This window comes from Callorhinus ursinus, unplaced genomic scaffold (genome assembly GCF_003265705.2).
Source record: "Callorhinus ursinus isolate GAN/ISIS: 27379988/994484 unplaced genomic scaffold, GSC_fseal_2.0 scaffold111, whole genome shotgun sequence".
In the NCBI taxonomy this organism is placed as follows: Eukaryota; Metazoa; Chordata; class Mammalia; order Carnivora; family Otariidae; genus Callorhinus; species Callorhinus ursinus.
The window spans coordinates 633018-647822 of NW_027397173.1; the positions used below are offsets into that span (position 1 = coordinate 633018).

Consider the following 14805-nt stretch of genomic DNA (forward strand, 5'->3'; position numbering starts at 1 on the left):
AAGGGATAGAAGAAGATATACCATGCCAACACTAATCAAAAGAAAGGGAGTAGCTATATTAATTTCAGAGCCAACTTCAGAGAAAAGAACATTATCAGAGATAAAGAAGAACATTACATATAGTAAGTGGTCAATCTTCCAAGAAGGCATAATAAGCTTTAATGTGTATGTGCCTGATAACAAATCATCAAACTCCATGAAGCAACGCTGATAGAAATGCAAGGAGAAATAGATAAATTTAAGAGTTGAGGACTTAAGCATCTATCAGAAATGGACAAGTTCTAAAGACAGAAAATCAATAAGGACATAGTTGAACACAACAGCACCACTGATCAACTGGATACAACTGACGTCTATCAATTGTTCAACCAAATACAGCAAAATGCACATTTTTCTCAAGCTCACATGGAACATTCTAAGCAAGACAGACCACAATCTGGGCCATAAAACATACCTTGTCAAATTTAAAAGAATAGAAATTATATATTGCTCTCAGACCACAGTGGATTTAAAATACAGATCAATACAGAAAGATAGCTGGAAAATCCTGAAATACTTAGAGATTAACACACTTCTAAATAACTCACAGGTCAAAGAAGAAATCTCAAGAGAAATTGAAGAACATTTTGAACTAAATAAAAATGAAAATACAACTTCTCAAAATCTGTGGGATGCAGTGAAAGCACTGCTTAGGGAGAAATTTATAGCATTGAATGCATATATTAGGGAAGAAGAAAGATCTAAAATCAATCATCTAAGTGCCCATTTTGGAAAATAGAAAAAGAAGAGCAAAGTAAACCCAAGGTGAACAGAAGAAAGAAATAATAAATAAAAATTAGAGCAGATATCAATGAAACTGAAAAGAGGAATCAAAAGAGAAAAATCAACAAAACCAAAATATGGTTCTTTGAAAAGATCAATAAATGATAATCTATTAGCCAGGCTAACTAAGTTAAAAAGAGAGGAGATACAAACTACCAATATCAGAAATGAAAAACAGAACATCCCTACAGTCCCCATGACATAAAAGGATAATAAAGGAATATCATAAACAGCTCTATGTTCACAAATTTGATAACCTAGATGAAATAAACCAATATTTTGAAAAACACAATCAGCCAAAACTCACACAAGAAGAAATAGACTATTTGAATAGGCCTGTATCTATTGAAGAAATGAATCAATAACCAATAACCTTCCAAAACAGAAAAACCATAAGGCTTTCGCCAATGGGTTCAGTGATGAAGTCTACCAAACAATTAAGGAAGAAATGACACCAATTCCCTACAATCTCTTCCAGAAAATAAAAGAGGAGGGAATACTTCCTAACTTATTCTATGAAGCCAGCATTAGTCTAATGCCAAAACCAGACAGTCATTACAAAAACTATAGATCAAGATCTCTCATGAACACAAATGCAAAAATCCAGGGTGCCTGGGTGGCTCAGTTGGTTAAGCATCTGCCTTCAGCCCAGGTCATGATCCCAGGGTCCTAGAATTAATAAGTGATTATGGCAATCATGCTCCTCCCTCCTGCCTCCTTCTCCATCTCCCTCTGCTCCTCCCTGCCCTACCCCACACCCCCTGCTTATGCTCTCTCTCTCAAATAAATAAAATCTCTTTAAAAAATTATTAAAAAAAAGAAAAACTAAATTATCAGAACAGTCTAGATGAGATAGGAAATTTGAATAGACCAATATTAAGGGAGGATATTGTATACATTGTCAAAGATTAGAAAAGGCACAAGCAAGCACAAAATAGAAATTATAGCCCAACATCATTTATGAATTTAGATACAAAAATTCCAAATAAAACATTAACAAAGTCAAAAAAAAAAAAAAAGAAAGAAAATACTTAGGTAATCCATAGTACCAAGAGGTTAGAGAAGAATCACATGATCATATCTACAGATGCAGAAAAGCATTTGACAAACTCCAACACCCATTCATGATAAAAACTTTCAGCAAATCAGGAATAGAAAGGCACTTGCTCAACTTGAAAATACCTACAGCTAACATCATAATTATTGGTGACAAACTTGGAAGCTGTCCCACTAAGATGAGGAACAAAAGCAAGAATGTCCCCCCCTCACCACTCCTTCACTATACTGTACTAGAAGTCCTGGCTAATGCAATAAGAGAAGGAAATAAAAGGTATACTGATTGAGAAGGAAGAAATAAACCTTTGTTCACAGATGATATGACTGTTTATGTAGAAAATCCCAAAGAATCAACAACAACAAAAAAACTCCTAGAATTAATAAGTGATTATGGCAAGGTTTCAGGATACAAGGATAATATGCAAAAGTCAATTACTTCCCTATATACCAGCAATGAACAAGTAAAATTTAAAATTAAAAAGAGAACAGCATTTACATTAGCACCCAAAAAAATAAAATATTTAGGTCTAAATATAGCAAAATATGTACAAGATCTATATGAGAAAAACTATAAAACTCTGATGACAGAAATTAAAAAACTAAATAAATGGAAAGATATTCCAAGTTCATGGATAGGAAGATTGAATATTGTGAAAAGGTCAGTTCTTCCCAACTTGATTCACAGATTCAAAGCAATCACGATCAAAATCCCAGCATTTTGTATATATCCTAAAACTGATTCTAATGTTCATATGGAGAAGCAAAAGAAGAAGAACAAAGCCAGAGGTATGACACTACTTGACTTCCAGACTTACCATAATGCTACAGTAACCAAGACATTGTGGTAATGGCGAAAAAATTAAGACAAATAGTTCAATGTAACAGAATAGAGTCCAGGAACAGACCCACATAAATTAGTCAACTGATGTTTCACAATACAATCTTACATAAAATACTGTAATATAATGAAGCAAAGATTGTATTTTCCCCAAATGGCGCTGAAACAATTGGACATCCACATGTAAAAATGAATCTAGACACAGACATTACACCCTTCCACAGCAGTTAACTGAAAATAGACCATAGACCTGAATATAAAACACAAAAGCATAAACTCCTAGAGGAGAACATAAGAAAATGTAGGTGACTTTGGGTGTGGTGATGACTTTTTAGATACAACAATAAAGGCATAATTGATGAACAAATAACTGTTAAGTTGGACTTCATTAAAATAAACTTCTGCTCTGTGAAAGACACTGTCAAGAGAATTAGAAAACAAGCAAATGAACCCAATTTTTAAAATGGCCAAAAGCCTTAGATACCTCACCACAGAAGATAGGCAAATAGAAAATAAGCATATGAAAAGATGCTCAACATTTTATGTCCATTAGGGAATTGCAAATTTAAACAATGAAATACCACTACACATCTCTTAGAATGGCCAAAAATCTAAAACACGGAGAACACCAAATGTTGATGAAGACGTAGAGCAAAAGGAACTCTCATTCATTGCTGGTCAGAATGCAAAATGGTGCAGCCATTTTGGAACACAGTCTGATGGTTTCTTACAAAACTAAATATATTCTTACAATCCAGCAACTGTGTTCCTTGGTATTTACCCAAATGAGTTGAAAACTAAGTCCACACAAAAACCTGCATGTGGATGTGTATAGCAGCCTTATTCACAATTGCCAAAATTTGGAAGTAACCAAGATGTCCTTCAGTAGGTAAATGGATTAACTGGTACATTCACACATGGAATATTACCCATCAACAAAAAGGAATGAGCTATGAAGCCATGAAAAGACATGTAGGAACTGTAAGTGCATATTACTAAAGGAAGGAATACAATCTGAAAAGGCTACACGCTACGTGCTACATGATTCCAGGACATTCTGGAAAAGGCAAAACTATGGAGACAGTAGAAAGATCAGTGCTGCCACAGGTTGCAGGGTGGGTAGGGATAAACAGGTGGAGCACAGAGGATTTGGGGAGGATTTTTAGGGCAGTGAAACTACTCTGTATGATATGATAATGGTGGATATACATCATTCATATATTTGTCCAAACCTACAGAATATACAATACCAAGAGTAAGCCCTAAGGTAAACCATGGCCTCCAGTCATAATGACATGTCAAGGTAGGTTCATCTACCATGTTCCACTCCGGTGCTGGGTATTGATAATAGAAGAGGCTGTGTATATGTGCTGGGGGGGGGGGGGCAGTGTATATGATAAATCTCTGTTCCTTCCCCTCGATTTTGCTATGAATCTAAAATGTTCTAAGAATCGTGGAATACTACATCAAAAACTAATGATGTACTGTGGCTAATTGAACATAATAAAAAAAAGCTGTAAGTAATAAATTTTATTTAAAAAAATTAAAGTATGTTAATTGGTGATTACTCTCCCCTGCGCCCTCCTGAGGCCAGTGCCTCCAGCCCCCAGGACAACTTCCAAATGAAGCTGGGAAGCAGCGGCTCCCTGGAGGCCTCCCTGTGGTTCACACCTGCAGGGGGGTAACGGACCCCCACTGTGCCTAACCAGAAATGTCACAGAGAGAACCACCAACTCCTTTAAGAGAAAAAGGCAAACGCCGGTGCCACGGAGCAATGAGGTGTCAGCCCAAGAGGAAAAGGGAGGGGACAAGAGAAATATTCTCTTTGAAAGATTACAGAAAAGATGACTTAACTCCTAGGAGTTCCAGTTTTAAATATCAATTTTGATTTTTCACCAAAAAAACCAAAATTTGTTACATTAATAAATGTCAATGTCTTTTGAAGAGAAACTCGAGGTTCTACCATGAAAGGCCTATCGCTCTTACAAATTTGACTGCCAGTCAAACAAACCAACAGTTGAAGAAATGCACCAGATCTGGGTCCCACATCCAACAGCAGAGGAAAGAGAAGCGGTCGGTGCCACTGGGGGACCACCCCGCCCTGCCCATAGCAAAGCAGCACACGGGAGGCAGGAATCTACACTGCTCCACGGAAGCACACCACACGCAGAATGAAGGCGGCCTGCCACAGGAAGCTGCTCAGAAATCCTCACGCCATTTTCAGCTCTTCAGCTGCTCATTAACTGTGTCTTTTGATTCCTGAGCTTAATCTTCCTTCTCAAAGGCAGAAAATGCCCAGTGGCTAGAGACTCAAGAATTAGAACCAGACCCATGTCTAGTTCTTAGGTTTGGGCAAGTCTGAAGCAGATAGTTAAGTTACTCTTAAACATACCCACCAAAGTCAGCTTCAAACAAAACAAACAAAAAACAACAGTGGAAATACTGAGAATCATTTGTATTCTTTTTTTTTTTTTAAGATTTTATTTAGTTGAGAGTGAGCAAGCATGAGCAGGGGGAGCAGCAGATAGAGAGAGAGAGAGAAAGGGAGAAGCAGACTCTCCACTGAGCAGGGAGCCCCACGCGGGGCTCAATCCCAGGTCCCTGGGATCATGACCTGAGCCGAAGGCAGACACCCAACCCCCAACCGACTGAGCCACCCAGGTGCCCCTCATTTGTATTCTTTTCAAAAATGGAATCTAGGCAAGGACAAACTGAATGAAGAAACAAATGTCCTATCAAGTAATACCTACCTTTGATAAATGAGCTAAACATCAGTATATTTTTCCTTTTTCCTTTCAATTTAATGGGCCCAACACTTTGACTGAATAAAGTGCTCCACACACATGAACACAAAACCACCCAGCACTGAAATGACCTGTAACTCAGAGAGCTAAGGGGTCATATCTGCATCTGAGGAGGACAGCCAGGGCCCACCACCCAGGAGGAGCAGGGTGCATCAAGGCTGCTCTGGCAGAATCCCCCCTCAGGGAGCCTTGAAGTTCCAGGGCTTTACTCACCCCCAATATTTGCTATGGACTCTGGCCCAATAAGTTGATTTTCAAACAACCTTTCCGCCTGTTGTAACTTCGTATTTGGTTGCAGAACGCCAAGCAAGAGAGGGGGTTCTTTGAAGCTGTAAAATAATGCAATTATAGGGATTGGTCTATAAGAAATACATGAAGAAAGTGTTTACTAAGGACCTTCATGCATAACTCCCCATTCTTTGATAAAGAGGGCATGTTGCAACAACATCCTTAGTTGCCAAAAACACAAAGGTTAAAGAAAACACCATTCTAGGATATCAGAAAAGATCATAGTATAAAAAAAAATTAAAATATGATTATGGCTAATGCAAGAACTTTGTTAATCACCTGAGAGCATCTGGGGCCTCAACTTACCTGAGCTCCAGTCACAGTCCAATGCCCTTGGGACAGGATAGACCTCCTCCCACCCTCTGATTCACACGCCCCGGCATTTATTTTCCCAGTGCCTGCCCAGTCATTAAAATCCAATTGAGACAGAGGGCAGTAGTGCTGACATTTCACAGCTGATAGCCTTGCTTCCTACTTCACAGAGAAGACAGAAGGAATGAGAGGAGTTTGTCCTGGGGCTGGCACCACCAGTCCATCACCCAGCACAGGTGCACCCTGCCTCCCACCTGTCCCTCTCAGGGCCCAGCCTGGTCTCTCTCTATCCAGCTTCCACTGGGCCCTGGACCCTTCCCCCTAACAACAGACTCAGCTCCAGGGATCTTCCCTCTCTGCTGGTCCTTCACAGCCTTCAAATCCTGCTGGTGGCCCCCTCAGAAGACATACATGGTCGAAGCTCTTCTCCCCATGTCCTCAGCTACCACCCTGGTCCAGGCCACCATCTTCTGGCCCCCACTTCCTCCCTTGTTCCCTACAGTGTATACCCTCAACCCAGCACCGTGCACCTTGTGAAATACAGTCAGATCACAGTGTTCGGCTCTCAGAGCCCTGCAATGGCCCCATCTCAGCCAGAGCCTATGGCCTTGAGGGGCACCCTTTCCCCTGCAACCTGGCCAGTCACCTCTCTCAGGTCTTCTCCCCCTTGTTCACCCTGCCCTCCCCAGGACCCTCCCTGCTGGTTCCTGACCTAACAGGCACCTCACACCTGAAATCCTCAGTCCCAGCTCCTCTGTGCTTTGCCCTCTCCCTGAGGAGGATGGCTGCTCTGACCACCCAGTATAATACTCTAGACCTCCCCCCAAAACCCCTTACCCCACTCTATTTTTTTCTATAGCACTTAGCAGCTTCTCACTTCTCTGTTACATATATTGTCTGTCTATCCCCAATAGAACACATGGCCCATGAGATCAGGGAGTTGTGTTTTTCACTGCTGTATCTCAAGCACCTGACATACAAGAGGCTCCCGATGAACACTGCGGGAGGGAGGAAGAAGTGAAGGAGAGAGCGGAGCAGGAGAATATCTCCCAATTCCCTCCCTACCTTGCCCTGAAGCAAGGCAGTTTCCTAGCCAGCCCATCGGAGTGGGAGAACCAAGAGGGAAGGGGTGGTTGAGGCTGTGGAATGATGAAGAAGCTTCCCTGTCTTACCCAACCCCTCTCTTCCCAGCAGAGCACTTCACTTCCTACTGCCTCCTCTGAGTCAGGCATGTACTCAGGACACAGCACAATTTCCTCTGAATTAAACTCCCCCAACCCACCCTTTCACTCTACCCTGCCTCCCAATTATGGCTTTCACCTGCTTTAAAAAAAAAACACTCATGATTTAACTAGGAGTTAATAAAGTTATTAATAGTTATTAAGTTAATAAAGTTATTAGATAGGTACCTACCGAATAAAACGAGGAGTTTTATTTCCAAAGGAAGAGAGCAGGGCTGCAACCTGCATACTTTGGTGAGAAAAGCCTGGGTTATGGAGATAGACACAGCTGGGTTCGAATTCCAACCTTGGAAAGGTCAGCCCTCCCAAGATGCATGTGAAGACTGAACAACACAAACATGTACAGCCCAGGGATAGAGGACAACACACCTGATACTCAGCCACCCCCTTCTGCCCAGTCCTTGACCTTGCCTAATTACCTATACAAAGGAAGTCCTCAAGAAATACTTGTAGCATCAACCTAACTAGTACATCATGCACCATCCCTGCCAACAAGCAGCCTGAGTATTATCTCAATAGGGAAGCAAGAAGAAAACTTACATGAGAAAATGCAAAGGACGGGCAAGAAAGGGCCCTGACTCCTGCAGCCTGAGCAGCAGAAACATCAAGGAAGAAGGGCCTCAGGAAGGCCAGCCAGGCCACGTGGACCCTTGATAAAGCCCGTGAACTCATAAATTCTTATCAAGTCCCTGTTAACTCCCAAGTCCTGCTAACTCATATTAAGTCCCATTAACTCCATGTATCAAATGTATCCTAAAAGAACTGACCAACAACTTCCAGAAATCAGGATGTCATATATGTCCTACCTACCACAGTCCACCGGTCTTCCAAACAAGCAAGAAAGAAGGTTGCCTTGCATGGCAGGTTTTTGACAAAGCCCTGCAACCTTCCCGGTGACTGCTCCCTAGAACTGAAATCAACTGTGTAATAATCCATTCTGGAGGGGTGTGCACCCGTCCTTATCTTTCTCTGTGATATCCTGGTGATTGCTAAGTGTGGTCTCAGCTCTCCTGGGAGGTCACGTACACCAGAGGTAGACTCTCTTGAGGCACTTCTGTCAGCCATCCTCCCACCCAGCCAGTTGGCCTGATCCTGTTCCCCAGCGCACCCACTGGTGGAGAGAACAGAGGTGCAGCAGAAGCTGGGAGCTCTGCTTTCCCATCATTGTCAATACCGCAACCACTTACTTGCTCCAGACAGTGCATTTCCCTTCCTTGCTCTTTTTGCTCTAAACAGTTTGAAAGAAGCCCTTTTTGCTGTTGTCATTAGCTAACTAGATTATCCAGAAAGCTCCAGATCAGTTTCTATTTGGGGTGGGTTGAGCCACATCCTTCTACCTGTTGACAGGGATTAGCAAAAGAGAACCCCTGTCCCCCACAATGTGTGCTGGGAGCCCCCCACCCAAGACAGGACACCCAGTATGCCCTTGGGCCTAGCTCAGCCAGAAAGACACATGGAGGGGTCCACTGACACATCAGGAATTAGAAGCCAACACTGTCATGGGTCTAGAATGCTCAGGCCTTCATCCAATCTCAATCTTATGCAAGCTAATTATGGTTTAACAGCACCTTGTACCTTTACTAATTCTAAATCCAACAACAAAAAGTTGTTCTTGTATACAAATGTCAATCTAAGGTCCGAACTGTGTCCTCTTTGTATCTTTGTATTCAGCTGGGTACCTACCTTAAGCATTCTAGATGCTGAATATATTCTCAGTGAATTGAGTCCAATATAAACTTGAGCCTGAAGTTTTTAAATTTACTTAAAATAAACTTTCAAAAGCTTCACCTCTCTAGAAAGTTTCAAGAGGAAAGGGGAATTTACTTATCAAACCAGATTGCACAACCCTTTTGGCATAAGCGCAACACTGATGTCATAAATCATCACACCATTAAGAGCCTGGCTCTGCATTACTAGAATTACAAACGTTAGTATATTTCACAGGGTCCCTAGCTATACACTATTTTTTTCAAGCTATAAGGGACCATATTCCTCATAGATGCCCACCAATGAGAGGTAACTTAGGAAAAATATTACTAATTACAAGGCTTTTGAAAAATCAGTACTTACAAAATTTAAACAAGTAACTTAAACTTAACCTTTGTGTGTGCTTTTGCCACTTCAAATGAATTCAGCATAAGCTTCTCTTATTTGGGGTTTTTCTGGGTTTTATATGTCGTTTGTATAGTTTTGTTTTTGAAACCATATCATGAACAATACCATTCACATATGGTGTAACATCTGATTCCACACAAAACTCAGGCACTAAAGAAATCACAAATCTCCCTCCCTCTCTCCTAGTAGTTTACCTTTCAGATCGAATTGGTTTGTTACCCTAGACACTATCCCACCCTACCCTTGCCAAGCAAGCCCTCCCAAGAATGGCCATGACAACTCACCTGAGAGGCTGTGGGTCTATGGGAGAATCCAGCAGCAGCATGGCTCCAAGCAGGGGAATGGTGAGGGAGACAGCTAGCATCAAGAAGGTCACTCGGAACACACGGCCACTAAAGGAGCTGCAAGAGATGAAATACACAAAGGCGATCAGCAGAGGCTCAGCTGGGACAAGCTCAGCTGGTCTCAAAGCCTGTCAAGCAGGAGCAGGCCTCTAGCCTGGTCTCACCGTGAGACCACTGACCTCTGTGGCTTGTGATGAAACTTCAGGACTGTTTGCTACGATTGGCAAACATGTCTCTGTGCTTTTTTTTAATCTTCCAGCTGTGCGGGAAATGCTTATCAGTTATTTGCCAGATAGTCTGATAAGGGGTACCTTCAACCCTCTAGCGGAGTCTCAAAGAGGGCAAATTAAAGAACTGATAATCATAAAAATGGAAGAAAAGAGGTGCAATGAAGTAATGCAAACACACTCATCTACAGAGAAGACGTGTTTTCCAAAAGCCACTATTTCCTGGCACTTGGATTCAAAGCAGCAACACTCAGTACTGTGGGTCCCTAAGATTCACAGCTTTGGTAGATAAAAGAGACAGAGACAAATTCATGAAGCAAAGAGAATAAAAAACAACCTCCTGAGCATCCAATTCTCCAATCATTCTGCCAATCACACCACACCTTCAAGAATTCAAAGCAAATCCCAGCTCTCTGCCGGTAGAGGTCTGACAGATACTGACAGTTACTTACAAAGAATCTATACAATCACAATTCCAAGTCACCACTACTAAAGCCTTGGGAAGATCTAAAAGCTGCCTTGGGAATCTTGTGTGATGTTTTTGGACAAATGACCAATGGTAACTAAAATATCTCTCAAACGATCCTCACATACGCCATTACTCATCTGGTAAACAAGCACATTTAGCCTCTTGCTACTTCATAGGATCATTATTTGCTTTAAGTGCATTCAGATTTATTATATACTTACATCAAGATTAACTTCAAACAAATAAAATCATGAGCTCCTAAGGTGGAGAATCTTTTTCTATCCAAAAAAAAAGTTGACTTAAAAAATATCAAGACTCACACTTAACAAACACTTCACTGAAGGGCAGTGTTTTGTTTGACTTTTGACAGGCTAGTCTTCTGCTGTATAAACCTGATTCCAGGTACAGTACATAAATGTAGGGGCCTAAGGGCCAGTCCTAACTTTCCCAACAGCCAGCTATGCCACTTCAGGCAGGTTTCTTCACACGAAGCCCACGGGCTCCCCACTATGAAACAGGGCTTTGTAACCTCAAAGTCCTGCCCAATTTGAACATGCATGATTTTAATAAATGAATATGGCAGAAAATGAAGCATCTGTTTCTACTGGGTTGAAATAAAAGGCAAGGGGAAAGAAAAACAGGAGGGAGGGAGAAGATTCTCCCCTAGTACCCCCAGAAAGGAGCGCGGTCCTGCCAACACCTTGATTTCAGCACAATGAGAACTGTCCGGGACTGCTGACAGAACTGCAAGTTCATCCAATGGTGTTGTTTAAGCCATGAAGTATGTGGTCACTTGCCATGGCAGCCATGTAAAACTAAGGCAGTTTTCTAATTAAACTATTTTTGTGGCCTGGAAGTGGGGTGCTGCTGCAACAAATACCTAAACACGTGGAAGTGGCTTTGGAATCAAGCGGCAGGCAGAGGAAGGAAAAACGCTGAGAAGCAGGACAGAAAATCTTGTCCAGAGTTCCTTAAACAGACTTAGTAGGAAAACGGATGTTAAAGACTCTGCTAGCAAGGGCTCAGAAGGTAGTGAGGAGTGTGGTAGAGAAAACGTAATATCATCGCAGGGGATGCCTAAATCATTGGGAACAGATGGACACTGAAGGCGCCGCTGGTAAGGGCTCTGAAGGATGTCAGGAACAGGTTATTGGAAACTGGAGGAGAGCAGATCCTTATTATACTGTGTCCTGCAGCAATGTGGAAAGCAGAACTTGTATATGATGAGCCAGGATGCTAAGGCCCTTTCCAAGCAGAGTGGAAGGTGCAGCCTGGTTTCTTCTTCTCCTTTCTCTTCCAGAGCAGGACAGCACAGGGAGCAGCAGTGAGCACTTCCTTTTGCCTTTGACATTTCCCCCTTTGGTAATGAGAACCCTATTCTGTGTCTATCTTCCTTCTAATAATCTTTCAAAAACAAAGTTTATTCCTAACTTCCTTCTCTTCACTCACACAGGGCTCAGAGCCCAAACTCTACCCAGGCAAAAATGCCAGGTCACCAGCCTTTCCCTCTTCTGCTACCTGGGAAAGGAGGTGGTCCTTTCCCACAGACCCGGCTGTGAGAGGCCAAGGGTGCCCAGGCTCCTGGAAGGGGACCCGCAGCCAGGAAAGGAAGATTCAGGCCAACCTCTACCTCCCAGCCCTGTCTCCAAACTCCAGGGCCACAGAGTCTTCTAATGCGACTGACCAATGCCAGTCAAGGGTGCAAGAGCACAGGGCATGAAAATGCACGTATGACATAGATCAGCTATGAACCCAACATGACAGCAGGCTGATGCAACCTGCTGAGAGGTCTGCACCAGGGGAAGGAGTAAAGGCCATAAAAAGAATGATAAAGACAGTGACAATAAGAACATGCCATGCAACGTGCTTTATGTGGGTAGTGAGCTAGGTGGAACTAGGTCTCTCTCTAGTTTCCGAAGAGAAAAGTGGTCAGAGAAAGACAAGTGGGACCGCCGCCCACTGCCAGAACTGGAAAAGCACGACAGAGGGCCAGGTCTGACTCTAAGGCTGCAGTCACCATTACCACCACCACCTGCCGGGGACAAGCAGATGGGGAGAGGGTGCCCAGACCTAGAGCCCTCAGGGCCGGGGTTGGAAAAACTCAGCACACCTTGATCGTGACATTATTCTGGACGTTTCGTATACGTGGTATCATACAATATGTGACCGCCATGAATGACTCCTTTCACTCAACATGTTTTGAGGATCATCCAGGCTGCAGTACGTATCAGTACGTCATTCCTTTTCACAGCTCAATACTACTCCATTGTAAGTATACACAGGCATACCTCATTTTACTGTGCTTCACAGACACTGCATATTTTTTTTACAAGTTGAAGGCTCAAGACTTCAGTGGAGGAGGTAATTGCTGATGTGGTGGAAACAGCAAGAGAACTAGAATCAGAAGCGAAGCCTGAAGATGTGGCTGAGTTGCTGCAACCTCATGATAAAACTTTCACAGATGAAGATTACTTCTTACAGATGAGCCAAGAAAGTGATTTCTTGAGATAGGATCTACTCCTGGTGAAGAGGCTGTGAAGATTCTTGGAATGACAACAGAAGAATGGGAATAGCACATAAACTTAATTGATAAAGCAGAGGCAGATTCTGAGGGGATTCCAATTTTGAAAGAAGTTCTATCAGTGCTATCAGCAGCATCACCTGTTACAGAGAAACTGCTTGTGAAAGGAAGAGCCAATCGGTATGTCAAATTTGTCTTACTTTAAGAAACTGCCACAGCCACCCCAGCCTTCAGCAACCACCACCTGATCAGTCAGCAGCCACCAACATCGAGGCAAGACCAGCAGAAAGATGATGACATGCTGAAAACTCAGATGATGGTTAGCATTTTCAGACAATAAAGTATTTTTAACTCAATGTAAAGGTATGTACATTGTTTTTCTAGACATAATGCTATTGTACGCCTAATAGATTACAGTATAGTATAAACACAACTTTTCTATGCACTGGGAAACCAAAAACTTCATCTGACTCATATTATTGAGATAAAAGTGGTCTGAAACGGAACATACAATTTCTCAGAGGTATGCCTGTATCACAATTGGTTTATCCACTCATCCACTGACAGACATTCAGGTGAAAAGGGGAAATAAGGAGTTGATGCAGTTTTGGAATACAGGTGAGGTTCAGAGGGATGGAGTCTGGACCCGACAACCAAGAAAGAATTTTTCAGGCATCTTCGGTGCAAAATGGTGGTTTATTAAAGCATGGGGACAGGACCTGTGGCAGAAAGAGCTGCTGCCCCGTGGTCTTGAGGAGTGGCTGATTATATACTCAGGAGCTGGGGAGGTGAGGACAAAGGGGGTGTCCAGAAGGACTGTCATATGCTAAAGACTCTCAGGGTACTGGAGGCCTGGTTGTTGTCAAGCCAAGGTTGTTTTTCCCTCTAATGAGGCACTAACATGAAGACAGTTGGGAGTTTCCTGGAGGAATGTTACATTCCTCCTATCACACGTCCTTGTCAATGGGCTTCAGGTTCAAAAGAAATTTAATTTTCTTTACATTTCCTTCTGCCTCAGACTCCCTTAATTTTATGGAGGGAAGGGTGATGTTAGGGCTTCAGGAAACTGAGTTATGGGTTTCCTGGAAGTTAGGCTATTGGTAAGAAAGCTTCTTCCTTGAAAATCACTAGGAAATAGAAAGTGTTGCCCAACACTAAATATCACTAAACTGTATACACTCTAAAGCAGTTAATTTTGTTATGTGAATTTCACCTCAATTTTTAAAAATGTTTAATAGTGATGAAAATGTTCTAAACTTAGATTGTGATTATTCCTTTGTGAATATACTGAAAACCACTGAATTGGACATTTTAAAATGGATGAATTTTTTTTTTAATTTTTTTATTGTTATGTTAATCATCATATACTACATCATTAGTTTTTGATGCAGTGTTCCATGATTCATTGTTTGTTCATAACACCCAGTGCTCCATGCAGAACGTGCCCTCCTCAATACCCATCACCAGGCTAACCCATCCCCCTCCCCCCCTCCCCTCTAAACCCTCAGTTTGTTTTTCAGAGTCCATCATCTCTCATGGTTCGTCTCCCCCTCTGACATACTCCCCTTTTCTTCCTCTCCTGTTATCTTCTTCTTTTCCTTTTTTCTTAAAATATGTTGCGTTATTTGTTTCAAAAGTACAGATCTGTGATTCAACAGTCTTACACAATTCACAGCGCTCACCGTAGCACATACCCTCCCCAATGTCTATCACCCAGCCATCCCATCCCTCCCACCCCCAACCACTCCAGTAACACTCAGTTTGTTTC

General features: G+C 42.3%; 1 protein-coding gene across 4 annotated transcripts in view; it reads right to left on the reverse strand.

The window, feature by feature from the left end:
* Positions 1-14805, reverse strand: part of APMAP (adipocyte plasma membrane associated protein) — a 33805-nt gene that overhangs the window by 11964 nt on the left and 7036 nt on the right. For all 4 annotated transcript variants that reach the window (XM_025876967.2, XM_025876965.2, XM_025876964.2 and 1 more), the window contains 2 exons: positions 9761-9877; positions 5734-5849 (listed from right to left, as the gene is read on the reverse strand). In XM_025876967.2, the coding sequence (XP_025732752.1) occupies positions 5734-5849; positions 9761-9877 (233 nt within the window). The remainder of the gene's footprint in view (positions 1-5733; positions 5850-9760; positions 9878-14805) is intronic.